This window comes from Centropristis striata, chromosome 15 (genome assembly GCF_030273125.1).
Source record: "Centropristis striata isolate RG_2023a ecotype Rhode Island chromosome 15, C.striata_1.0, whole genome shotgun sequence".
In the NCBI taxonomy this organism is placed as follows: domain Eukaryota; kingdom Metazoa; phylum Chordata; class Actinopteri; order Perciformes; family Serranidae; genus Centropristis; species Centropristis striata.
Window position 1 is genome coordinate 30264373 of NC_081531.1, and position 27666 is coordinate 30292038.

Genomic DNA, 27666 nt, shown 5'->3' on the forward strand with positions numbered 1-27666 from the left:
AAACCACTGGGCCTTCCCTCTATAAATATGTTCACCCACGTGTTTTACTGAGCATACATGCTGCTAAAAATTCCTAACTGCTAAAACTGGATGCATACTGTACACTAGAGCTTTTTGAACGGGTCATTACATTAAACTATCTCTCATAATTTTCATCCCACAGCCCCATGGTAAGCGTACTGTACGCCCTGGGGCTGCCGACACAGACAGGGAGGTCTAATGGTCTGCAGTATTAGTGGGTTAATTGCCATGTCCTGGTCTCCATTGGATTGTGAGTAGGGCGTTTTAGTTTAATTGTGAACTATCCTGTCCTGTAAACCCCCACACCAAGCAGCCCAGCACTAGTGCATGCTGGTATTAAATGTAGGAGATGGTCTTCATGATGCACTTGAGGCAGCTCAGTGCCTTGGACAACGATGTTGGTAGAAGACTACCACCTACTGGCACCTTAATATAACTAACCATACCATGATAACAATGGAGCAATGGATTATTGAACAAAATCTGGACTACATAACACAGTAAAAGTTATTTTATGTACTTGCCGGTTGTTTATTTTTACAAACAGAAATTTGACTTCACACTTTGTGGGCATTTAAAAAAAAATCCAACATACTATACCAAATATGTTGTTTCTTTTGTTTTGGACACACTGCACTATGACTGTTTTTTGACATTTTCAAAATAGTATACTTTGTCATTTGTTTCTTTTTTTGGACACATAATACATTTATTTTTATTTATTTTTATTTTTTTTACATCCTATTACAGTACAGACATATGATACATACTGTCCATGCATATTGGACTAATATTACTTACTGTACACAGAATCTATTTAATTTTAAAAATAAAATTTGACAAATTCAAGCTTAGTTGCTATGACTGGAACTGTGTTTAATTTGTAACTGTCTCATTAAAATGTCAAAACTCTCGTGTTTTTACAACCTCCTGCATTAACTCTCAGAAACAACCAGTTTTATAGGATTGAACCAAAAACTATTGTTTTGGGTTGTATTTGAATTGTTCATTGTGGATATTAAGCCTCAAAATTCACTGCACCTTATAGGGAACTAACAATGTGGGAAAAGGAGTTGAACATCACAATTTCAGAAGAGGAATTGTATTGTATGTGTATAGCACACCAGAGTTCCACAAATTCACATAGCTGGAGAGAATTTAATTGGAAAAATCTTTTTCGTTTCTGTATCACACCGAATATAAAAAGTAAACAACTCTCAAGACAGCAAACATGTCGAGGAAATGTGGGCATACAGATGCTAACCATTCAAATATCTTCTGGAGCTGCCTAAAAATAGAGTCATTCTGGGAAAGAGTGAATGCAGTATTGAATGAGGTATTAGGGTATGGAGTTCCCAAAAAATGTTTAGTGTTATACCTAGGGAATATAACTGATGTGGTATTAAAGGAAGATAATAACTTAGCAGTATTGCTCACAGCTAGCAGAAAAGCTATCACAAGAAATTGGCTTGAGGTGGACCCACCCAGACACAGTCAGTGGTTAGATATAGCACAGGAATTATTTATAAAGGAAAAAATGACCTATTCTATAAGATTGAAGAAAGATGAGTTTAACAGAAAATGGGAACAATGGATTAGGTTTCAACATGAAGACATCAGTGATGTATAATTAAATTGATGATAATGTAAACTGGTGAATTGAAGTGTTAAGTAAATAGTGCAATGAAATGTATTACTGGATGTAAGCTGTAAATACCTTGGAGTTGTAATTAGTTGTGTTATTTTGTGTTTCATTTATATATTCAAAAGTCAATAAAAAGCAAATTGGGGAAAAAAAGTCTATCTGGAACACAGCAATAATATCTGGTGTAAATCTAAAACACTTGAATGCAGACTGTGTTTTTTATTCACTATTGTTATTCTATAGTTATCACACTATAGTATAGTAAGTACCAAAAGTAATCAGGGTTGCATAATTACGGGAATTTTCAAAGTTGGAAACTTTCTGTGGGAATTAACACAAATTTATGGGAATTAACAGGGAATTTACAAAACTGAAGGTTGGCCCTTAACAGGGGACTTAAATATAGTTGGGAAAATATATTTTAGCACCATGTTGACTAAAACAACCAGATTTCATGCAAGTACATATAAAAAATATATATTTGGAAAATATTGGGATACGTATATTTGATGTATGGTATCAATGTTTATCTTGCAAATAGCACATGAAAATGTATTCATACAGTAGATAGATAGTTGATAAGTTAGTTGTTAAATAATCTATAGCTAGCATCATTTAATTGACCACTTTATCATGATGCTGTCTACCTCAAATGTAATGCTGTTTTTTCCTGCCTCCTGCAAAATGTTTTTTCTTTTGAAGACCATAACTCTTTATATATCTGCTCATGCTATTGCATTAATTTTTTTTTACAAGCTATCTTATTCTACAGAAAAATGCACCTTCCGATGGAATATTTCCAAAATTCCCAAGCTTAACTTCCACCCCTTTGCAACCCATATGCAAAATGGCCCATTCAGAATGATGTTGTATTACTTTATTTGAACTATATTGTTGAATGAATGTGTACATGAATTGAATGTTGAAGCTAGTAAAATTGCTCACTTAAATGTCTAGAGAATGGAATTTCTTAAGAATGCTGGATGCTGAATACCTGATGCTACACTGCAGTGAAGAGGGTGAAGTAGTGGGAACAAGAAGTTGAAGTCGTCTGAATAGCTGGAAAAGTGGGAATGGGTCTTGTTAGTATGAATGTCATTCAAAAGTAGGATAATGCCAATAATGTGTTAAAAATTGTGGAATATTTGAAGTATTTTTGTATAGCTGATGCTACATTGCAATGCTGGCTAAAATGGGTAAGGAGTTAGTTGGAATAATTGGAAAAATGGGAATGTGTTAAATTAGTATGAATGGGATTGAAAAGTTCACCAATAATATTTAAAGATGGGGAATATATGAGTGGACCATATTTCTACATTTGTTCAGATATGGTACACAGAATTTGTGTGAAGTTAGAAATGTAAATGTTTCTGTGGAATTCATTGGGTTTGGGTTTGGTCTTATCCGATGCATCAGCTTCACAGTATTATCTTTGTTTGCAATTTCTCTTGTAAAAGTAAAATATCAGATTTGTTTTCCTCTGTACACCTGGATACAGATCTCAGGCATCAGCTCTGTGCTCAGATGTTATTGCAAACTGAACTGCACGACCGATTAGAAGTCAGCCTAGTCTTGACAAAGTTCACAATCTTTTTAGAACAGACTCACTGAACACAAGTGAAAAATGGTCACAGACCCACACTTTGTAATCAGGAGGTAAATGTATGCATTCTTTCATGCTAAATGTGTTAATCAGATTGCAAATTGTGACATTTTTAACACAGAAACTTAACTCAGAAGAGAAAAACACCAGACTGACAGCAAGTATCTGGACAGTTGGGCTGTGAGCGCCCCCTGGTGGATATTTAGAGTTATTGACTGGCCAGCTGAGAGCAAACAGACCTGAGGTTTAGAAACATCTGCTGCAGCATAAATATATGAAGAAATAACTCACTCACATGTCATTGATGTGCTGACAGTATTTACTGTCTGCTCCAGTTGTTGTTCCACCACAACAGACAACGCTGAGCTGAATTTGGAGAAAAAAAAACTTAAATGTACAGCAAATATACCACACAGTTTGCTTACATACTGTATCATTTTTTTTTGTTGCGTACTTTAAAGTTTTATTTTGAATCGATTTACTGAAAATGTGCTATAATACCTGCGTTGACGCTAGTTTGACAAAATGAATATAGCAGTTCCCTGTTGTGACCACACAGTCTATGGACCACACGCAGCCAACCAGGTTCAAATCCCTCGTAAGGCCTTAAGATGAGCTGTTTGGCATTTTTTGAACAAAAACACCTTTTTCAACATACTATACTATGATGTAGTACATCAACTATTTTGTTTTAATAAGCAAAATTGACATATTAATGCTTAGTTGCTATGACTGGAACTGTGTTTAGGCCTACTGGCTCATTAAAACAACAATATAGTCTCGTGTTTTTATAACCTCCTGCATTTACCCTCTGAAACAACCAGTTTTCAAGGATTGAAGCAAAAACACTTTGTTTTCTGGTCAGTGTCTTATCTCCCTGAGCAACTATTGTTTTGGGTTGTATTTGACTTGTTCATTGTGGATATTAAGCTTCAAAATTCACTACTCTTCTTTTTGGAATAGACTCAAATTTTCTGTACCTCTCCAAGGATGTACAGTAGGCCAACACAGGGAACTGACACACTGAACACAAATAAAAAATGTATGGCTGCTTTGAAGTGTTTTAAGATTGAAAATTGAGAGACTGACAGCAAGAACAGTTGGGTTGTGAGCGCCCCCTGGTGGATATTTAGAGTTATTTAATGGCCAGCTGAGCGCAAACAGACCTGAGGTTAGGAAACATCTGCTGCAGCATAAATATATGAAGAAATAACTCACTCACATGTCATTGATGTGCTGACAGTATTTACTGTCTGCTCCAGTTGTTGTTCCACCACAACAGACAACACTGAGCTGCATTTAGAATTTATGGGATCAAATAAGGGAAATTAATATTATGTCGTTTTTTATCGTTTCAAGTGTATAAACAGGGTCAACTACTCAATTTCCGTGTCGCATCCACAGACTGGAGATGTGTGTCCATCATAAATCTTTATTATATATACACAAAATATTTCCACAACTAAAAAAACTTCCACACGTGCAAATTATATTTCTGTGCGCAAAATGTTTTCTCACATTGACAAACTATTTCTACAGCTGCTTTAAAACAATTTTTAGTCATTCACAAATGTAGATAAAACAGATAAGCTCAAGAAATTAATTACCCTTACTTCGTCCCATTTTATATATATATATATATATTTTTTTTAAGATTGATTAGCTGGTTCTCATAGCACATGAACTGACAATAGAGAGATGATATACCAGTGTGGTTGCAATGGCTGATGATGCATACATTTAATGTAAAAAGTTAAAATTGTCCTCACTTCATTAACAATTTATATTTTCCTACTTTTGCTTTATTATATATTTTTATTACATCTTGGTGGTATTCTTAATTTCTGTAACAGCGGACACTGATTCGGTCTGTCAGTGATTAACATATGGACAAAGAGAACGAGATGACACATGCAGGTCCACAGTTGTGGTCCTTTTACTCAACCTTGACTGACTGCAAAGGAAATTTACATTTAAATGGCTCAAATTGCTTGGTGCCTCCTGCATCAGAGTGAAAGCTCAGCTGAAACTGCGTCTGGCTGCCCCCTAAACGACCCACTGAGACAAACCAGCATGCACACGCACAAAAACAAAAACCTTGACATGGTCATAAAACCTTTTGGCTGCACTTCATATAGTCAATATCTGCGTCAGCTGTATTCTGGCATAATGTAGCCTACATTTTACCACAGTGCCAGAGCCCCTGGTAATAATAATGTGGCAGGACACATTGAGATCATCCAGATGAACATACTGTAATAATTACGACCTGTAAACATAACCAGAAACAAAGTAGAATGTGGATTATAACTTTTCCAGTGGTAGAATGTAACTAAGTACATTTACTCAAGTACTATACTTACGTACAATTTTGAGGTACTTGTACTTTACTTGAGTATTTCCACATATGTGATATTATACTTCTACTCCACTACATTTTAAATCCAAATTTTCTACTTTTTCCTCCTCTACATTTTGCCAACAGCTTTAGTTACTATTCAGGATCGAGATTTAACATAAAAAACATGATCATTTTAAAATGAGTATGCATGTTTATCAATTAAACCACATACAAGTATATTAAGTTGGTAAAATGAGCCATCAGTAAGATGCTGCTCACATGCATCAACAATAAAAATACAATGATATAAAAATAAAGTTGGAATAACTTTGTCTTCAGACGCAATCCTGTGTTAATTGTGGTTTCATTTTTATTGTGAAATGTTTGGAAGAGATTGAGTAATAAAGTTTTGGTTTTAAAGAAGATATACACTTTATCTGTCAAGATTAAATCACATTGTCACAATCATTTCAAGAGGTAAAAAATATTTAATTCCAACTTCATGAGCAACTGTGTATAACCATGTATTTACTCATTAATAAGTCAATGACAACACGTTAAACAACAATTTATTTTATTATTAATCAGAGGATTATAGATATGTGAAGGTGATTTGGTTTCCTGGGTGTGGTTGCACCAGCTATGATGCTGAAAGAAAGAGTTATTAGAGTATAAAGGATATGCACAAAGGATATGAGGTCTATCTACAAATTTAATACAAGTAGATGCACCACATCAATGTGACCCGGAAGTAAAACCCCATTTGTTACATGAGAATCTACCCATTTTTTAATTTCTTGATTGAAATGCACAAACCAATCTGTTTGACTCAAGCATCACCAGCTAAACCATGTGCTTACTTTATGCTAGCACTAGGTTTTATCTCAGGGTCTGATAATGCTGAGGTGCAACCACATTTTGAAACACACAAATGAACATAGTTCTACTTATCTTTTGAGGCAGACTTTACAGTGTGACATAAGAACAAAGGTATGCATAGCTGATGGCTCCCATGTGAAAAGAATGTGTCCTCTGTTGCTATGTGCAGCTGGAACCACACATTAGCTCGTAGGAAAATATCTGTCTATTTATTGTTTTTGTTTGTAGAAGAGAAACCATGTGATGGAAAAGACTGAACACAGTGTGGTGTGCTAAGAATGTCAGGCCTACAAATACAAAATAATAGATAACGAAAGATATAGTTTTACAAACATTTTCACATGTGATTTCTCAGGTTATAGTCATGTCGTGAGGCACTCGTATTGGACAGGCAGTTTATTTACAAATAGCAGACTCATACACACAAAGAAAAGAATAATGCCAAATTTTCAAATAATGTTGGGCGATGAGGAATTTACGGTGGCCCTGAGAGCTCACAGCGCTGCAACTTAAGAAAACACATGCAAATACACAAAACACAAGCAAATTGAGAAAACATTTTCATCAATTTGACAACACAAGTGCAGCATTTAGAAAATGCGCTGCAAAGACCACAACACAACACAATAAGACCAAGACCGACTCGGTGCCATTGAGAGAGACCAGCTAAAACGTGTATCATTCATTTATTTAATTTGTTTAACTGCAATGTAATTGATAGGGTCTAGCGGGCTAACGCTATATATCACCACGTTATAACATGAAAATATCATTATAATGAAATAATGTGATAATATCACAAGTGTGTCCAGACGTGTGCATCACTTTTAAGTGTCCTCTGGAAACACTTGTGTTGTGTTGTGGTTTATTTGCAGCGTTTTTTCTTATTGTGTTGTGTTTGCAGCGTCTTTTCTAATTGCTGCGCTCGTGTTGTCAAATTGATGAAGATGTTTTGTCACTTTGCTTGTGTTTTGTGTATTTGCATGTGTTTTCTTAACTGGCAGCGCTGTGAGCTCTCAGGGCCACCGTAGGAATTGGTATCCAACAGATCTTAACAATCAAAGCATCACTTTCTTCAGTCTCTAATTGCTACTGGATAGGGCATCAGAAGTACTCAAAAACATACAATCACCAACGGTCATCACCATTTTAATTTATAAAAATATCACCATGGTGATCCACAGATTCACGGATTTGACCGCAGACAGAAATAAATATTTACAGTAATCCACAAAAAGGGGAACATGGAAAGAAATAATTTGGAAACAGAAAGGTTGGAGGAAAAAGATGAGCAGTGCAGAGACGGTCCAAGAAGGCAAAGCTTGAGCAATTGTTGCTTTAAGGTCTCTAAATGGACACCTCTTAATCTTTTTCATATGTCCTGTAAAGACCAGACAAATCAATCTGTTAAAAAAATTCATATAGGTTGGGTAGTACCATTTATGATGCACAAATTCAAATAGAGAAAAAATACAATATTACAATATTAATACAAATATGTTCTGTGATTTGACATAACAATAAATGATACAAGATACGGTTTATCAACATTGTCTTGCACATTTTAATTCACTTCGAATGAAAAAATATACACAAACAAATTGGTATGAAATAAAAAAAATAATACTTATGACAAGAGATATTGTTGGATACACATTTGGATTTATCAATTTTATCATGGCAGTTCTTTTCCAAAATGATCTCTTTCCTCTAACTTATCTGCTAGCAACTAGGTTTGCAATATTTGGGATTTCCAAAGTTGGAAACTTTCCATGGGAATTAATGGTAATTTTTGTGAAAAAAGCGGAATTTACAAAATTGAAGGTTGGCCATTAACAGAGAACTTGAATATATTTGGGGAAAATGTATTTTAACTTAATATTGACTACTTAATTTTTGAATGGGTGGGGTAGGGTGAGTAATATTTAACTAAACATTCATGTTTTTGTTGTTCAATGAAAGGGTTGATTGTTCAATAAAAATAAAAGGAACTTGATAAAGTTGTACTTACAAATGAATCTGTTGAATGTCATGTCATTTTGATTTTGAATATTTCCATAATTTCCCAGCTTAACTTCCCATGGAAAGTTTCTGCAAATTTACTGGAAATTTTCCACCCTTTGCAACCCTACTAGCAACTTCAGTCATTTTCTTAACAAATAAAAAAAAATACATTATAGGCAATACCTTAAAGTGCTGCTTATAAATGCTAATAAGACAGTCACACATATTCAAATGTTATTGTACCATGTTAGCAGAAACATCGTCTTTACTGAAAGGTTAGAATGATAGAGATGCAAGAGGGAAGAGGGGCAAACAAATTCAAATAAAAAAAAGTTGGAAATAGTAAGTTAACCCTTAATAGGGCACTCATTGAAATACTTGCAAATTCCAAATTTCAACCCTAGAGAATATTGGAGGATATTACATTCAGCCAGAATGTGTAAAAAAAAAAACATACAGACCCGGGGGAGGGGGGTAATATTTGAGAAAAAAAGTTTACGAGATTAAGGTGTCAAATCTACGAGAAAAAAATGTGCAGATTTATGAGATTTAAAGTGATGAATCTGCGTGAAAAAAGTTGTTTTTTCCCCACTTTCGTCTCGTAAATCTGCAACTTTTTTCGAGCAGATTTGCCACTTTAAATCTCTTAAATCTGCACAGTAAAGTAGTAAATTTGCAACCCCCCGGTTTGTATTTTTATTTTTATCCATACTTGGCCTTAATATGCCGTCATAGTCAAGTTCTCCTTGTACAAATCCATGTGGTTCTAGGACCTCACAGAGAGACATGGGGACCCCATTTTGATATCCACTGAAGTTACCAAATATAGTTCTTCGCCGGATAAAGGGTTAAAGCTTGCTAGAATTAAACTGTTTTTAAAAAGCTTTAAAAGTGTTTTTTTGTATATTTATGGTACTCTATGAATTCAAAATGTTTTTTTGTCATCCAGTGTATATAATAGAAGAAATAGCAGAACGTTCAATCAGATCAGAATGTGTCACAGGTTGGGAAACGTAGTGAAAACAAAGGGTCAGCTGACAGTGAGTGGGTTGTGCTCTCAGCATCAGAAGGAGATCTCACCTCATAGTTCTTCAGCAGTACAGCGAAAGTGGACAGACTGACTGTTTAGTATCTAGAGTGAGTCTGCCAGTGCTAAAGGAACATGGGAAAGAGACAAGAGGACGCATTTGAGACCAGTATATGAAAAGAATAACAAAGTAAACACAACTTACATCCACATATTTGCTATTGACATTAACACCTTTGTGAAGCTATTTACTTCAAATCTAATACAATCTAAGAATGAATAATACTGTTTATAACAGTTTGTGCAGACAAACATAAGAAACAAACATACAAACCGTATGTGATTTCAGTATACAAGATGACACATTTATATGACAGGGGTATGACATGACATAGCACGCTGTGAATAATGAACACATTACTCTCACTCCTCCAAGTTGATGGAAATCCGAGATACAAAATGAGTTTGGTGAGGAAAAAATGTACCTTTCTCTCTATTTTTAGGAGCAACATCATCAGCTAAGACCTCTAGCTTTTACTGATGACAGACATGGTGATGAAAGATGAGGTGGAGGAGGAGAGGTGCCCTCTGCTGGTGAACCACAGGATGACAACAGGATGACAGCCAGACGGGAGAGGATCATGACAGCACACTGGTGTTCTGTGAATCCACGTCTTGCATGTTCATGACATCTGTACTCACTCCGCTCTCGTACACAGGGTTGTCGAAAGCTGACTCTTCCGTCATGTTGTCATACGGCGGTGAGGATGTTGACATTCTGATAGTTTTTCCTTGGAGTCTGGGTAAAGAGTACAGAAACAGTGAACATCCTGTAAAAGCTCATTTGAGTTCAACCGAGATAAAAACAGTTTTTAAGTTGCTACTTACTTTGCAAAGTAGACATAAATCCCAAGGACTACCACCAAGATGATTGTAGCCGGAATAAAAACAGCAAGGGCGATATTGGTTCCCTCCATGCTATAATCCATATTCACAACTAGAAGGGGAAAAACACAAAAGAAGGTAATGTTTCTGTGAAATATGCACAAAGAAGAGAAAAGAAATATCAATATTACTTTACTGCAAGGTTTCAAAACAAGACTCACCATCTAGCCTGCGTTCGTTCACATATTGGGTTGAAGATGCTAAAAAGACACAATTCTCTCAGTATTTGTAACACAAAGCACAGTGCATTCTTAACACTTACATACAAAACAAATCTTTGCATTCACAAGCAGCAACAAACCAATAGCACATAATAAAGTCAAGCCTTTAATGGATTATTAGACAGTGGGCCTATGGGCAAAGACATGTAAGAGCCCCCTCCCACTCTTTCACCACAGGAACAAGACTCAAAGAGACCCAGTCTAATTTCATCTATTTTTGACGGTTTTGTGTCTCCATATGGTTGTTTTATGTCTATTTTTGCACTTTCTTATGGTCATTTGGGGTTTTTTTGCCCTTGTTTTAATCATTTTGTGTTGCTTTTGCATTTATTTTTAGCCATTTTGTGTCTCATTGTAGTGACGTCAGGTCTATTTGGAATCCTTTTGCTCTATTTTTAGTCATCTTCCATTTCTTTGTGGTTCTTTTTTGGTCTCTTTGTAGTCATTTTGGGTCATTTTTGTTGTGATGTGTTGTGTGTTTGTTAATGTTTGTGGTTCTTTGTGATTTACAATATGTAGGCATTTTGTAACTCAAGGCCCTGACCCCCCCAGGCCCCTGGCTCTGTGCCTGGCAGGCCCATTAAGCAATCTATTCATGAACCTAGGTCACACTGAATTTCAAAATGTGACAACTGTAAGAACCAAAATGCTTTTGAGAGCATGGTTTACCTCTGCAGGCAGGGGGAGTGCTATTCCACTGTGACGGATGTCCGGGGATACAGTAGATAGAGGCATCACCCTGCAGCTCATAGCCTGGGTGGCAGGAGAAAGTCAGCCTCTCTCCTGCTTGGTAAAAAGCCTTTTCAGAGCTCTGCACACTGGTGGAGGCAGCTCCAGGGTTCCTGCATGGCTCGTACTTTTCAGCTGAGAGGCAGGACAACAAAATATGTCACAAATACATTGTTATGCATCTTTTTCAACAGTAACACTGACACTCATATGAACACAAGGCAACAAGAATACATTATTCAGTATACATGGATAAGTTGTTTGTCACCAAATGAAAAAATATCACAATTTGACTCAGTGATCTGATTTTAATTTGAGTCAGTGATCTCTTTTAAATCTCTTCTTAAAACATACTTTTATCGAAGAGCCTTTCCTGATTTTACCTGAACTTTACCTTCCCTTGAACTGTATTTTAATTGCACATAACTATGTCATTCTCTAACATTATTTTCATGTATTATTTTTATTACATTACATTACATTACATGTCATTTAGCAGACGCTTTTGTCCAAAGCAACTTACAATAAGTGCATTCAACGTGATGGTACTAGACATAGACCATAGGAATCAAGTAAGTACATAACTTTGAGAGCTAACTGTCATCGCTAAAGGAGTGCTATATGTTAAAGAAGAAAAGAAGAGAAAAGAATAAGATTTTTTTATTTTTTTTAGTTTCATGTCTGTTTTTAACTTGTCTTTGTAAAGCACTTTGTAACATGCATTTTAAAAAGTGCTCTAAAAATAAAATTATTATTATTATGTTTAAATCATATATTCAAAGCACTGAGTGTGTAACGGACTCAGGTGACTTACGGGCACACTTGGGCAGCCTCTCGTTCCACTTGGGTGTAGCAGCATCTCGGTTGTAGCATGTGAGGATGCTGCTGCCAGACAGGATGTAGCCTTTATTACAGACAAACTGCACTGTTGATCCAACGGTGAAACGGTTGCCTGTGATCACCCTATGACTGTGCTCCACGTTTCCAGGGTCCTGACATGTCAGGACTAGAGTGCATCACAGAAAAAGAGAAAGTGATGATTATTTGTAGTCATTGGTGATAGCAGAAGTAGTCATAAAATGTTTTTGAAACAAAGGAAAAAAGGATAAATGATGCAGAAGATCTAGAGGTATTGTATTTATGATTTAATATTTGTTTTGTTTATTTAAACTGCTTAAACTGCTTCTGCTTTTATATGGAAGGGGATTTACGTGCATACTCACAAAAATGGCTTCCACAAAAACACTAAGTAACCTTGTGAAAAACACTTTGTGTTTTTTGCATAAAGTTAATAAATTGCAGGTTTACTGCATTACATACCAGCTCTATATTGTTTTTGTGGCTGTAATGTATGTTGTGCTTAAATTTATGGAAAAGTGAGATAAGTCAGATTTTTACTGCTGTATTTGATTTACTCCACATTAACATAGTCTTATCATAACATGTATTCTTACAGGTAGCAGCTCAAAACCAGATAATTTACTGCATTTATAAAGCGATGAAATTAATATTGAGCAGAATTTAGTTTTCGTTTAGTTTTGAGTTTTGGTCCAGCCCTCCACAACCTTCACAGTATCTCATGTGGCCCCTTGGGAAAATTAATTGCCCACCCCTGGTCTGGAGCCACAAAAGGCATCGTACAACTTTTCACATATGCAGTAGACCAGTTATTGACTTTGAGGTGTAAAATCAGTAATGTTCCCCTTTAAGTTAACAGTCGCATCAGCTGCTTCCATTGAATTATATTTCAACTATTAGAATTCAAATAAAATGCCTCCTGCTTCAGATTTATGACTTGGAAAGTTGAAAGAACATCGTTAAGTAAGTGAAAGCTGTAATACTGTTTATTAACACATCTGTCTTATGCGTGTCTCATTAAATCATTTAGTACTGTCCAACATCTATTTGTGAAAATTTGTGGTGGAATGTAACTAAGTACATTTACTCAAATACTGTACCTCAGTACAATTTTGAGGTACTTTACTTGAGTATATCCATTTAATGTAACTATATACTGCTACTCCACTACATTTTAGAGGCAAATATTATAAATCTTACTTTTCAGGTCAATATATTTAACTTGAGAAACTTACACCTCATAACTGTATATTAAGTAATCAAAATGAGCCCTACCTTTATAAAAAAAAATACAGCAATCTGAGTGGGACAATTCTGCATAACAAGTACTTTTACCTTTGATACTTTAAGTACATTTTTATGCTGATGCTTTTGTTCTTTTACTTCAGTAAGTTTTGAATGCTGGACTTTTACTTGTAGTGGAGTCATTTCACAGTGTGGTATAAGTACTTTTACTTAAGTAAAGGATGAATGAGAACTGAATACTTTTTTCCTATCCTTGTGGGCATATTGCTGCAGTGTTTGAATCTTACTACTTTTTGTACTGGAACATAGTCAGTACTGTGGTATTAGACTGCTAAAAAGAGACGTGCTTCAGCAAAAAGACGAAGACTGCTCAAATTAAAATATGACCCACATCTGGATCAGTTTTGCTGTTGTGAATCAGACACTTTAAAATGAAACAGCCTTTCTAAAAGCTAGTGCTCAGCAAAGTAATATGCAGATTAAACTCACCAACTGAATGAGTTTTATTACGTTATCAATTCTACTCACTAAGATTCTGAAGCCGAAGGATTCTGAGAGCGTATAACTGGTGACTTCTTACTCTCACTCACTCTCCAAGTGTGAACAAATGGAGAAAGAATTAGATTTCCTGTGCTTCCTCTCACCTTCCTGACATTTCGGCACATCACCGCTCCAGCTGAGATCCCACTGGCACATGAGGATCTCAGAGCCCACCAGCTCATACCCTGGATAGCACTGGTAGGTGATGACAGTGCCGTGGATCAGGTCAGGGTGGGATGTGCTCTTCCAGCCGTTGGTGATCTCCGGCAGCTCAGAGCAGGTGTCGTTCCTTGGCACCTCTGTTGGTGTTGGAGCAGTTGTGTTGGAGAGAGGACAGACAGAATGGAAACTGGAAAATTACAGATGGCCTAGCTATTTATGTTGACACAATGAGGAAAGACAATGGTACTGGGAAATAATGTTACTTCTGCTGTGTAACCTTCATTCATTATATGGGATTGTAAAGAGACACGACATGTTACTCAAGGAAATCCTGACACTGAAATATAACAATCTCTTCTGCAGGGAATGAATAGAGCGGCAAAATTGTCAGCTCTGTGTTCACTAAACAGCAGCAGTTTGGGAGGACAATGTAAATAGAGGCTTGTGATGTGTGCTGGGAGGAACACAGCATGTGGTTTGGCAGCAGTCAATCTGTGCCTCCCTAACTGCAGCATACGGGGCCAAGAACACAAAGCATTGGGCAAAACCAGCTGATGTTGAAGTGTACCCTATTATTTTGTTTCTGTGTTTGTTGTTATCTCATCCTGTGCACCTGGGATAAGCCAGAAGACAGACAGAGGCACATCAAGAGAAAGAGGCAAAGAGAAAGGAGAACAAATAGACTATTTTTTTTGAAAATTGGCAACCTGCTCGGTTCTACTGTAGGTATGACAAACATTTTGCATTCTACGCTGGGTACCATTTTTTGGATTATTGTCAATCTTGCAATGGGAATTTTACACTAGGTATCATACATTTTCTAATGGAAAGCTAAGGACTACAGCTAACAAAAGCTAAAAATCAAGTTATTATATTTCTTTTTAAATCCTAATTTAATCGGAACCAGAGTTGCACGCTGAGAACACTGACCTTACCTAAGACCAATGGTACATTGCTCTTCAGATGGTCCGATTTCCCAATTAACAAGTCATATTTTATTTTAATGTATTGTACTCGTATATATAATTTGTCACATCGTTTATACAATGCGTCGATTGCCATTTCTAGAATTTGCGTGACAATAACGAGCCAGGGAAATGGATCAGGTGAGGCATCAGATATGATCGGGAACTGATTTTTGTGATTATTTTAACAGCACATGAATGCAGCACAAATGAGCAATCTCGCAAAGTGAAAAAAATATTTGTGTATCTGCCCTGTGATTCAGATTTGTTTCAAAATGGTATAGATTTCCCCTTAACCCATGCTCACTTCTACTAATTTTTATGAAAATCGGGCCAGTAGTTTTTGTACAATCCTGCTAACAGACAAAACACTACAAAAACGTAACATCCTTGGCAGAGTCAATAAAACTAAATGACAGTCTTACCAAAGAAGTGGACCACAAATCCGTTGTTGTAGCCATAGATGTTGGTGGCAGGATCCGACTGAAATTGAATAGTGACATCAGCCATGGACGTATAGAGCTTGAAGTGTGTCCGTGTGCCACTGTATTGGCCAAGTATATTCGCTGTCAGGTCATCACCGTCATAGAAGGTCAGCAGGTCATTTTTACCAATATGGAGACTAGAAGAGACATAAAAAAAGTTAAATTTCTTCCTTATGATATGAATGAAGGTGTGCATGTAAATTACAGCTATACAGAATGCCCCATATCTGTCATTATGTGGTATGTTTGCTGTGTATTTAGCAAAGAGTTTTAACAGTTAAGTGACTCATATCTTCCTCGGAAGATGAAAGCAAAAGCTGATGGAATAAGACGCTGTCAGCACAACATACTTGAAAAATATTAATTCTGTTTATATTGGATGGATCTGATGTGAAGTAAACACTAAATAATTCATGATGTGTGCTTCTTCACCCCCCCATATTCTCATGAATATGTACTAAAGTGTACATGTGCAAATATATTAGCATATTATAATACAATATTATATAATATTATCCTTTAGGTGACTAGATCTATACAAAAAAGCAGCAAGGCATGACAGAAAGGGACCAAAGGTCATGTATAAGTAAATAAATATCTAATAGATCATTTCAATATCTAAATGTTAGATATAATGTTAATATAAAATTGAATAGGAGGCTGCAAAGAAACAGTTAGACAGAATCGCTGCTGTCAATGATTAACTTAAAAATACATTAACCTTTTCCATTTGGAGATTCAAATGTCTATGCCCTCTCTATAGAACATCAGTAAAGCCTGACATTTATTTACACGCTGGGGATGGAGAATGATAAAAAAAACACAGGCTACAGAAGTTGTAGCTCCCTGCTGATATAATAAGCAGGGGGAACATGTTGCTCTTTATGTGCCTCAAGGCGGATGTCAAACTAGCAGTGCACATTGGCTGTGTGATTGTTTTGTGTTATTCTCACAAGCTGTGCTGAACAGAACTTAACAGCTATAATGGCAACATGTCGTTCTCCATGCATGCATGTCATATGTAGGAGGTCGGCTTTTATAGCTATGAATCACCTGACCCTTGCATAAACTCTATAAACCAGCATCTGACAGACATATATAAAATGCCAGAAAGGTGATTCACTCATGTGACTGGGTATTCAACGGAGAAATAGAGGTTATAGAGAGGACGAACGTTGTCGGGAAAAAACATCTTCAAACATCCATATGTCCTCATTCTAGGAACCAACAAAGTGTGTCTAATAAAAAAATAAATCATCCTTTAACAGCAATGTGCAAAGGCATTTATTGATATGCAAATGGCAGACTAAACAGCTGAGTCCTAATATTCATGTTTTACTTCATATGAGTTGTATAATTCTCATTCACATCATCAATATATATTGTAACAGCATCTATGTGTGGACTGTAAATTACTATTCTATCTTACTGTATGTAACATGTACAGTGTGGCTGACTTTGATTTATATGTTATCATGTATCGTAATCAATTCAATTCATCATATAATGTGTTAAATATTGTATGTCATGAGTAGAGCCAGGAGGATTAGCCATGGCATCAGCTAATGGGGATCCCTCAGATAACTTAATTAAATCTTTATCTTTATCACTTCGGTGTAAACCCACAAATGTTTTTACTCTCTGATTTTTGCCTTAAGAATGACTTCTCTAAAACCTCTATGTCTACATTCATCATGTTGATTGCTTTGTGAGCTCACGGATATGAATCACCTGTCTGACACACTATGTTATGTGATGGCTTTTTTTTTTTAACTTCAATTTGTGCTGACACATTGATGCACAGACTTCTTGCATTGTTGTGAACATTGAAGCTCTTTTTTCTTTCTTCTTTCCCAGGCATTTTCAGATTGATCATCAGAGCCCATGAGACTAGACCACTAAACATGAGATCTGAGTATGCACAGACAACACTGGCGGGACTTTTATATCTTTGTTGGTGCAAACACAGTAGTGGGAGTCTGTGATGGAGCTACTTTATCTGTGATTGACAGATTTTGATTATGATAGAAGGAAACGAATGACCTGAGTCTGTTTATCTCTTTCCAATATTTTACTCACAACCTCCCACATGAATTTCCACAATAAGAAAAACAAGCATGCAAACAAAATGCACCATCTCCAGTTGTTGTTGGTTTTTCTAACCCAGACTGGGAATAAATCCACCTATTCATGTTGACTGTTGGCATTAACCAGTCATATTCATGGAGCACTAGTTGAGCCTAGCAACTGCAAAAAAGCAAATGCAAATGCAAATGCAAAAAAAAAGGAAAAAGGATGGGTTCAATGCAGAGGTTGAATTTCCCCATTGTGGGATTAATAAAGTACTTAATCTTAATCTTAACTCCCTGAACACAAATGACAAAGACAATACCAGAATGAGTGAATTCCACTGTTGCCTTGTGCAACGTGCTAGTACTGAAATTCATCGCCAAACCAGAATTTCATCTCCTCCTGACTGACACACATAATAGATGCCAGCTGCATGAATGGGAGTGAAAGAGGTACTGAGTGACAAGGTGCTGCCTCTGGTTAGTTTGACAGCTATGGGGACAATTTACAACTCCATGTTCTGCAACAATCAGCGGCTGTGGTAAAAGTGACAGGAATTCCTATGCCAGCTTCCATTTCAAAACCACCATGAGAACACTTCGTATATATATATATATGCAAATGATGCATCTTAAAATGACATTTGTTAAATTGTGCAAAAAAGAAACAAATTAAATTCTCACTCTGTAGGCTCCCTTTTGCAACATCTTTTTTTTTTTAAATGCTCCATGGATAAGATGCACCCTGCACACACTTAGTGACTGCATGGAATGACAGTTAATGGGGATTTTATTAGTAGTAGTCGGAGTAGTAGTGCCACAATAGTTGAGGCAATAAAACATAAGTGAAATCCACAGAGGAACACCACAGCCCGATTGTTTGCATCCTGTATCTCCACATCTTACACTTCACTTGTATTCAAGCTCTATCCTCCACCTGATGGCTCATGTCAACAACACCTTATCATTGCACTGTATTTCACCTTATCTCCTCCCAAAGGTCTCCCTGCATTTAGACTACCCTAGAAGGAGAGATGTGGCTCTGGCTGTTGGCAATCTTTTACCGTGTGATTACCTGCAGTCTCTGCATTACATCGAACTCGACACAAAAACGCAGCACCTGCTGCTCTATTTTGCTACATACAGTACAGGGTTAGCCGTCCTCCAGAGGGTTTTCACATGGATCTATTTCTTCACTAGGCCTACTTTTACTGTAATGGATTCTACTCTCCTTCACATTGATGTATTTTATCACACCCCACCACAACCTGCATTATTTATCTTGTTTCATTAATCTGTGATAGAACTCAATAGCACTGCTGTTGATCTTCCTCCTTTCCTTACAACCGTATACCACTAACATGTTTTTAGTCTTGATAGAATCGGCTTACATTCTTCAGTACCTTTCAGAAGTCAAAGCAGTTCAAAAGCCTGTGCTTCATGTGTCTCATCTTCAGAGTTAGCCTGAGAATTGAAATGTGTCTTTTGGCCTTTGTCATGCAAAATCATTTGGCTTTGCCATGCCACAAACCAAACTAAATTAAGAAATGTGTCCCTTCTTCTGCAAAAATGTACATCTGCAGTAGTTATTCCACAACGGATATAAACAATGACAACCTTGATCTGATGGTAGATGCAATGCCAACACTGCAGCAATATCGGAAAACATCAGATTTATAGCCGGCAGCATTGGAAAATCGTACACTTGCCCACTTGACACACTGTAACCTTTCCTCCAGTCTGGGTTCCTAAATAATCTCCTCAGTCGCTCTAACTCATCAACGATGCTGCAGTCTAGCCTGGTTTTAAATTTTCCCCGCTGACCCCGTCCAATCGCTCCACTGTCTGCCTGAAGAGCTCTGAAAATCCTGCTGACAGCACAGAAGAATGCCAAACACACAGTGCCTTCAGTCCAGACTTGCACAGCACTCTGTGGTGAGTCACTACAGGTCGCTCAGCTGCCTTCTCTGTAGCAACCTGGCAATCACTCCAACCCAAATGTCACTCCACCTGGCTCTTTTAATAGTTCCCCCTCCAGATAGTAAAGCAGTGACTCCCTGTGTTATGTTGCAAACTGAAAAATAATCTTCTCAAGAAATATTTTTACTCCGTCTCCTGTGTTTACTGGAGTTTATTCTTGTCAGGGGACTACAGTTCTGGCTGAGACAATACTTTTTTTGTTTTTTCTTAAAGACAAATAAATTGAAACTCAGCTTTTGTTTCTTTTCTGCTGTATGTTGCTATTGAGAGGCACAAAAAAGGCAAACAGTCAAAAATAAGATTGGTACAGGTCAATAATCAACCTTAAAAAAAAAAAGAACAGAGAGAGTTCTGGGTGTATAATTGGACGGTGCCTAAATGACTAACTACAACTAAATTGATCCCTGAACAACTGACAGCGAAAGAGATGACAAAATGTCGATGTGTGAGAGCGATTTTGACCACGCTCAGAGAAAAGGATGCACAAAGCCTTTTTCAAACCAATTTAAAGGCAATACTTAGGAGCTGTCCTGTTCGATTAAACGTCTTCTTCATCAACGTGACTTGGGTGTTTGTAAGTTCCAGCGGTCTGTTTGGAAAAAAGACTTTCTAAAAACCTCCTCTGCAAACCAATGGCACCAGCTCAATCCTGCAGATGAGGGGATGACAGCTGTGTTTTGTACGAGCCTCTAGGCATTTTGTCACCTTCACTGACCTGTCAACTCAACTCGACAAATATCCAGTTACTCTAACAGAATGGAAATTGCTTTCAATGTCAAGCTTTCAAAAGGCAACCTGCACCATCCCTCCCTACACATATTTGACATTTGAATTGTTCTGCTCAGTGAACAAAGTTTTTCTTAAAATAAAAATGACCATTTACTTTGCAGGCAGCAGACTTGCAAATGGCATGCAATGTTCTGAGTCTCCACAAGAGGACTCTATAAACCCAGTTTGGCTAATCTAAACGGCTCTGCTGCTGTTCAGTAAACTGACAAAAGCATTACAACTGTAAAACAGACTCTCCTAACTATGTTGAAATGTGTAAACACATTAGATAAAATAAACTCTGAATACTAAAATCCACATGTGAATCATTTACCTTGTTGTGTTCCACAGGTGGGGATATCAGCTGTAACCTCTTGTCTCCTGCTCTTGCTCGAGCCATGCTCCATGCTAATTAGCAGAGAGCCAGCCCTCCTGTTTGGCCTAAATTAATTAATCAGTCCTCATTATGCACACTGCTCCACTGTAATTGCCAGCACAGGCACAGTGATGAATGATAATACAGAAAACATTCTCATTAATGTGGAAAAGTGTGTGCCCACCCTCATAATGAGACAGCTCTCATCCACAAGAGCCTTTTGTCACTTCAACACGCATAACGTGTACACACAAACACACAAATTCCATGTTGACCTAGCCTTTAGGAATACTATTCTCAAGATGAGCGGACCAGACATGAGGGTAATGGGAGGGTGTGCAGGGATCAGACAAGCTGTGGGTTTCTACTGCCATGAAGGCCATGCATGACCAACCTTGAGATAAATTAGAGTTGGCCCCAGCACCATTAATTTGCAGCGAGCGGCCTCATGTGGCTCGGATTAAAACAAATATAAGGCTGGTGCAATTTAAAAGGAGATCTCTGAATGAAAATCAGTTTACCTCAAACATACTTGTTTACTCATTCTTGGGAAAAAAAATCCTCTCTGATCTGTTTTTACCCTAGGTGCAGTGGTTGACTTTCAAAATCAGACATTAATCACTGAGTCTTAATCTCCAACTAAAGAACAGAAAGGCAGGCAGGGTCACATAGTCCCCTGTGTGGTATTCAGATGTTGTGTATTTTTTGTAACCCTGGTTTGCCAATATTCCCTTTGATCTGTGAATAATATTTGACTGATGGCTCATATCTCAGTTCCCATAAGCCTGAGAGATAATGATAGGGGCATTGTGACCATGCAGCAGCAGCATTTAACCAGAAACCCTCCACATTTGCACCAAACCATGTGTTGACTCTGCAACAGCTGTAAGTGAATGCCTGCAGCTATTTTAATCTGCATATATTATTCTTTATTGTGTAAAATCTAGAAAAATGGCTGAATATTGTAATGCAATACAACATTTTCTGATTATATCTTTTGTCATTATGATAAATCTAATGTTATCCCAATTTTTATTTGTTGAAATTATCACATTAGTATGAATTCTTATCAGTGTAATTAGTCAAGAAATCCAAATGTACTCTTTAGTAACTCTGATCACTGGAGGAAGTGCAGCTTCTGCTCAAATTATGTATCAATTGAAGTGAACAGGAAAGACTTGTTCTTGTAATTATACAAGTCAGTAGTCATTTGTAGAATGCCACAAAAAGATGATCTGTTATACAAAAAATACCCAGCCACATAAATGTGAATATCTGATTAAATTCTGCAATGATAGCACATAATATTATAACTTGTTGTTATATGCCGATGAACTTATTCCATTTTAATTTGTATTTATTCATATTTTTAAAATAAAAATTTAGTGTTTTCACATTGCTTTTGTCCACAAACACATGTTAGGTAATGTGAAAAATAGAGAAATTGAAAGGGTGCAAATGTCAGCATGCATAGGTGACCATCATGAATAACAGCCAACAATAGCCTCACTTTAAGATTTGTCAGTGACTCAATTTTTCTCCAACCTCAGGCAATATTCCCGCTGGTTTAATTTTAACCTCTCTGCATCCTCGTGTGTGCAAGTGCTTCAGGCATCAGCTCTTGTGCTGTAGTTTTTGTGTTTCCTACAGAATGCGTGTTTATGGAATTATTGAAGGAATCACTCAAATCAGGCAAACAGATTAATCCATATAAGATAAACAGACAAAGGTTTAGTTTCTCTTGAACATATTTGGATAGAAGAAAAAAAATGGTGTAACATGATGAAAAGAAAATAGCAATAACTTGGGTAAGGAAGTCCTGGTGTGTGTGTGTGTGTGTGTGTGTGTGTGTGATGGAAAAGACATTCATCTACAGTGATTGGTGAAGCAGAAATGAGTGTCCCTGTGTCTTTTTTCACATCTGTGTGCATGTATGTTGAATGTGTGTTGCATTACAGTTGGGGAGGCTGGATAAGTGGCTCAGAGTTGTTCACTGCCAGAGCATATTCATTTCAAAGCCAACTCTGAGACACACACCAGGGAAGTGGGAGCAGGGAGGCTTACTGGCTAATCTGGTCAGAGAGCGAGCTGGAAGCTACACAGAATTCTTAATGTAGCGAATGAAAAAAAAAAATCTAATTAGTGACTGCAACCACAGAAACACTTCCCTGTGTGCGTGTTGTGGCGAGTCTGTGTAAGTGAGAGAATAGATGAGAAAGAATCTCAGTGCGAGTGTATGTGTGTGTCCGGAGATAGAGTGTTTAACATCTTGAGGTCAATCTGACCTCTTCTCTGATCCCCCTGTGTGATTTCTAGTCTTACACCTGAGTGCAGTCTCTTACACTTGGATGTCAAGCATGATCCTCTTGTCCTCTTCCACATGGATTCCCCAGATGCAGTCCTGCCCCTTGTCATAGGCCTCAGGCCAATTAGGAGACAGCACCACGCCGGCAGAGTCAGTGATCTCTCCGCTGCACACAGCTGCAGAAAGCAAAGTAAATATCAAATCTTGCCTTTTGTAATGTGCAGAAAGAAACTAAAAATATGTTGATACTTGACCTAAGTGACTTCATAGGATGGAGCCACCATCTCAGTGCTTAATAAAAACAGAGCTGAAATCGAGCGTGCAGGCTCCTTGATGTGAACCTTGTAAAACTGCAGACTACCACTGAACCGCTTGATGACCGTGACCCGCAGGAGCAGAAATTAAATTTTCTCATATCTAGTTTTACAGTAGAGCTTTTCAATTTTCCTGTATGGCAGAATGACCATGCAGACAACAAAGACAGGGTAAGGCCAGCGTGTCATGTGTGTGATGAGTGTGAGAGAGAGAGAGCAGAAGGACAGGAGGGCTCAGTGGTAGCTATTAAGTATGGTGCATAGTCTGTGCAGAGTGCTAGTGTTCATATTGGGCCAACTATTGTATGCTTTTTTAATCTTAAGCACTTCTAAAGTCTGCCCCGTAAGCACACATATCAAAGTACATCATTGTTACAATTTTAAGAGGACATTTATCATGGATCAGAGGAAAGAAGCTTAGGAAGATATAGTTAACTGCCAGTGGTCTTTAATATTTGAATAAAAAAAGACTTCAGTAACTCCTGCAATGATCAAGCAGACAATGAAAGCCTTGAATCCTCAGGTCAGTTATATTTGCCTCGAAGTTCTGCTCCAGTGGAAGCATATTTTTAAAAAGACTTCATATTGCACAATTACTCTAGTGGACGATATCTGTTGACTCACCCCTACAAGCCGGCTCTGTCTCATTCCACTGTGGGTTTTGTGCGTCCACGCACTCAATCACCACAGAGCCTTGCTCCAGCGTGTAGCCAGAGTCACATGAGAATTCAGCCACTGCGCCTACACTGTAGGTGGAGTCACTGCTGCTGAAGTTGCCGTACTTCACAAAGGGCTCATAGCACATACCTTTAGCAAAAGCTGTGGACACAAAATACAAGCCATCATAATAAATGACAAGGTAGACAATACTATTAGTTAACTCAAAGTGCACGATCGACATACCTTCGTATCTGATGGCTGCACCAGTGGAGGTCATTGTCCCATCTGTGGTGAACTCTACAAACAAGTAACGTCCAGTACTGAGCACACCCTCATTGGGCAAATACTCTACCTCATAGGAGTCGTACACTGGGGGAGAGTCTATGTTGTTGCCATTCTTTATCAGCAGCCTAAAAAACACACAGAGAGAAGGAAGACAGTTTTAAAAAAGATGTAAGTGAGCCTTAAGGTGAGAGAAACATAAAAAAGAAGTTACAAGCTATCCGAGAGCTGCTCACTGTTCCAGTTGTGGCTGTAATAACTTTGTGATAACATTCTCCACCACTCGGTAATGAGGTAAATGGCCATGTGTGACGATAGCCATGTGGATCAGTGGTTACTGAAGAAAAATGTAATGCAATGGCTGTTTCCCACCTCTCACTACCCTCTGTAGTCCCTTCAATTCATCCGCTTGATAGAACACTGTTAAAGGATTATAATGATAAAAGGTCCTTTCAAATTCATCTGTCGCTCCCTAAAGATTTGGGTTATTTATAGCCTTTGAGGGTTTTAATGGTCTATCCACAGGCATACTGTTATTCAGAAAATGAGTTCAAAGCTGGGTGCCATCTATTAGTTGAAGACACACGCACACAAACATTCACACTGTACACACTGACTCAACGTGTGATGGATTTTATCAGTTTGCATACACCACCTGTCATCATCTTCTGCCAGAGCCACCTTCTCAAAGTGAATGTGGAGCCGCTGGCCTTCAGGGGCCTCCAGGACCCAGTGGCACGTTAGATTGTTGCTGTAGTTGCCAGGGAAACCAGGAGAGACGATTCGCCCATAGGTGGCATTTTTAATCATCCCCCCACAGGATGCTATATGAGAAGAAGGACAGTGAGAGAACAAAGGGAAAAGACAAAGAGTTGAAGGGTAAGACTAGATGAGAAAAGTAATGACACCAAGTATGGTGGCTGTGGTGGTGGTGGGGGGATTTCCTGTCTGAACATAGATTGCATCAATATCCAGAGGATTGTGGCTGGACTACAGTAGGTGGCTCATCTGGGTCTAAGAGTGTGTGATGTGAAGAGAACAGGGAAAAAGCGGCAGTAACACTATCAGTTCAGAGCAGCTGCAGGCAGGCACGGAGAAAGACAGCAACTGGCAGATGAGCCTTTACCAGCAGGAGAAGGATAGTCATGCAGCCCAGTTCTAATTAAGGCAACCAGGTCCAATGGCCTTGTTTTGCCCCGTCTCCAAAGAATAGCTCCTTGTGCTGCTAATCACATGCAAACACACTTATTTGGCCTCTGAGTGTAACTAATCAACTTAGTAGGAGACAACCCTGCGAAGGCTTTCATTAATCAAAATCACCTGTATTCTAAAGGAAGAGAAGTCTCACAATATACCTCCAGTTTTTAAGTTTAATTTCATTTGCATATTTTAATTGTAAAAACTGCTTCCGTCAGATTCTAAAGAATATTGATTTGACAAAAGTTTCTTGAAAAACATTTGGAGAAAAATTAATTACAAATGCAAGTTTGCTTTAGAAGTCTGCCCCCCAGTCAGTGTTAACTACTAGAAGTAATTGGGTACAAAAAAATAAATTAAATTTCAAACAATAGATCGGCAAGCATCCAAAATACCCTGAAGGTATGAAAAAACCTACCATTCTCCAGATTTAATTTTGTTTAATTACATTTTGAGCTGTTTTGTTGTTGCAGTTCAGTAAGGGGTTACCTCACTGCCTTGAACTACTTCTAGTATAAATGAGCTGACATGCGTCTTGCAGTGAACCAGTTTGCCTTACCCACACATCGGGGCTCCTTTCCACTCCAGTAAGGTGTCGTTGCATTGCGACAGGTGAGCATTTTGGGGCCTTGCAGCTTGTAGCCGGTGAAACAGCGGAAGTAGGCTTCTCCGCCAGCGTGGAGGTGTGTCACAGAAACTTCTCCACAAGCAGGCTCTTTGGGGAACGCACAGCTCAGCACAAAAGCTGGAAAGGAAGGAATTGGAAAAAGGAATGGAAAAAGGGAAAGGGCAAAGGTCACAATTTAATTAAGTAATTGAGTAAGAATGAGTAAAAACATGTTGTAAACGTGTTGTTTCTGCCACCTCTGTGGCTTGTATAATGTGCCAATTTTGTTTTGCCAGAATGTATTGTATGTTTTTTTGTCATCATGATTCCAATTTGTAACCTGCAATGGACCAACTGGAATTTTCATACTTGATTGTGTCTTGTAGTTCCTGAGATTCAACCATTACTTATCATACTATATTCAGTCTTTGGGCACATGGAAGTGTTTTTTCCTGAGATATTGCAAAAAAATATATTGCAAAAACTGTAGTCCATGCCTTCAAAAAGTATGATAAGAAAAAACTCCCTACGCCAAATGATTTGACTTCTACCAAAGAAAATTAAAAATTTCCAATGCAGGCAAGAATGGGTTAACAACCAGCACACGGTTGCTAAAATGCAATTCAATTATATGGAAAGTTAATTAATTTGCTAATTTCCAACCCCACTAATGAAAGTGGAAATAACTTCATGTATGTGGTGTTGATAAAACACTTCATCAAGAGACCCACTTGGTCTAACTTTGATTCACAATTTTAAATATTCTGCCAGTGTTCCAAGGCCTAAGGGAGATTTTCAATGTGAAAAATGACAAACTAAGTTTTTAGATGCATAATTTCCCAGGACTCAATGTTTCATTCTGAACAAAAGTCCAATTCTGGCCAAAACAAATGGCCAACAATGTTAACTGGCTCCACAACATAATCCTCTGTGTCCTGCATTGTGTATAACCCCTGCTGTTGTGTTGCATTGTTGACCATGTTGTCTCTCCTCCAAAATACCACTGAGCACCAATGCACATTTAGATATAAATGGGGAAAAAACAAATTGTTTTTCCATTCTAATATGCCATCTTTTTTCCTCTCTCTCTCTCTCACACACACACACACACACACACACACACACACACACAACACACACACACACACACACACACACACACATTGAGAGATGCTTTATAACCAGCTTTCCATTTTGCTTATAAACACCCCCACCTCTTAATTAATTGCAGTTTACCAGTTCATGCAGTATGCAAATGTACAGAGACATGTTTGCAGCACTAGAGTAATTAACATCACTGTGTGGTGCAGTGTCGAGCCACCGCAAATACTTTGACAAATGGAAAGGCTGCTGATCAGTTGAACATCATATGCCTGTAATGTGATAGCTGGAAGAAGAATTACCTCTGTAGTGGTTGTCAAAGAGTCGTGATTCCAGC

General features: G+C 37.7%; 1 protein-coding gene across 1 annotated transcript in view; it reads right to left on the reverse strand.

The window, feature by feature from the left end:
• Positions 1-7514: 7514 nt before the first annotated feature.
• LOC131986987 (seizure protein 6 homolog) overlaps positions 7515-27666 on the reverse strand; it is a 97335-nt gene continuing 77183 nt past the window's right edge. Inside the window, exons 5-18 of the mRNA XM_059352129.1 lie at positions 26181-26366; positions 25080-25248; positions 24386-24552; positions 24107-24301; positions 23206-23344; positions 15611-15807; positions 14163-14357; positions 12230-12421; positions 11356-11550; positions 10627-10665; positions 10409-10517; positions 10223-10319; positions 9574-9645; positions 7515-7870 (exon numbers count right to left, since the gene is read on the reverse strand). Coding sequence (XP_059208112.1) covers positions 9619-9645; positions 10223-10319; positions 10409-10517; positions 10627-10665; positions 11356-11550; positions 12230-12421; positions 14163-14357; positions 15611-15807; positions 23206-23344; positions 24107-24301; positions 24386-24552; positions 25080-25248; positions 26181-26366 — 1907 coding nt within the window. The 3' untranslated portion in view covers positions 7515-7870; positions 9574-9618. The remainder of the gene's footprint in view (positions 7871-9573; positions 9646-10222; positions 10320-10408; positions 10518-10626; positions 10666-11355; positions 11551-12229; positions 12422-14162; positions 14358-15610; positions 15808-23205; positions 23345-24106; positions 24302-24385; positions 24553-25079; positions 25249-26180; positions 26367-27666) is intronic.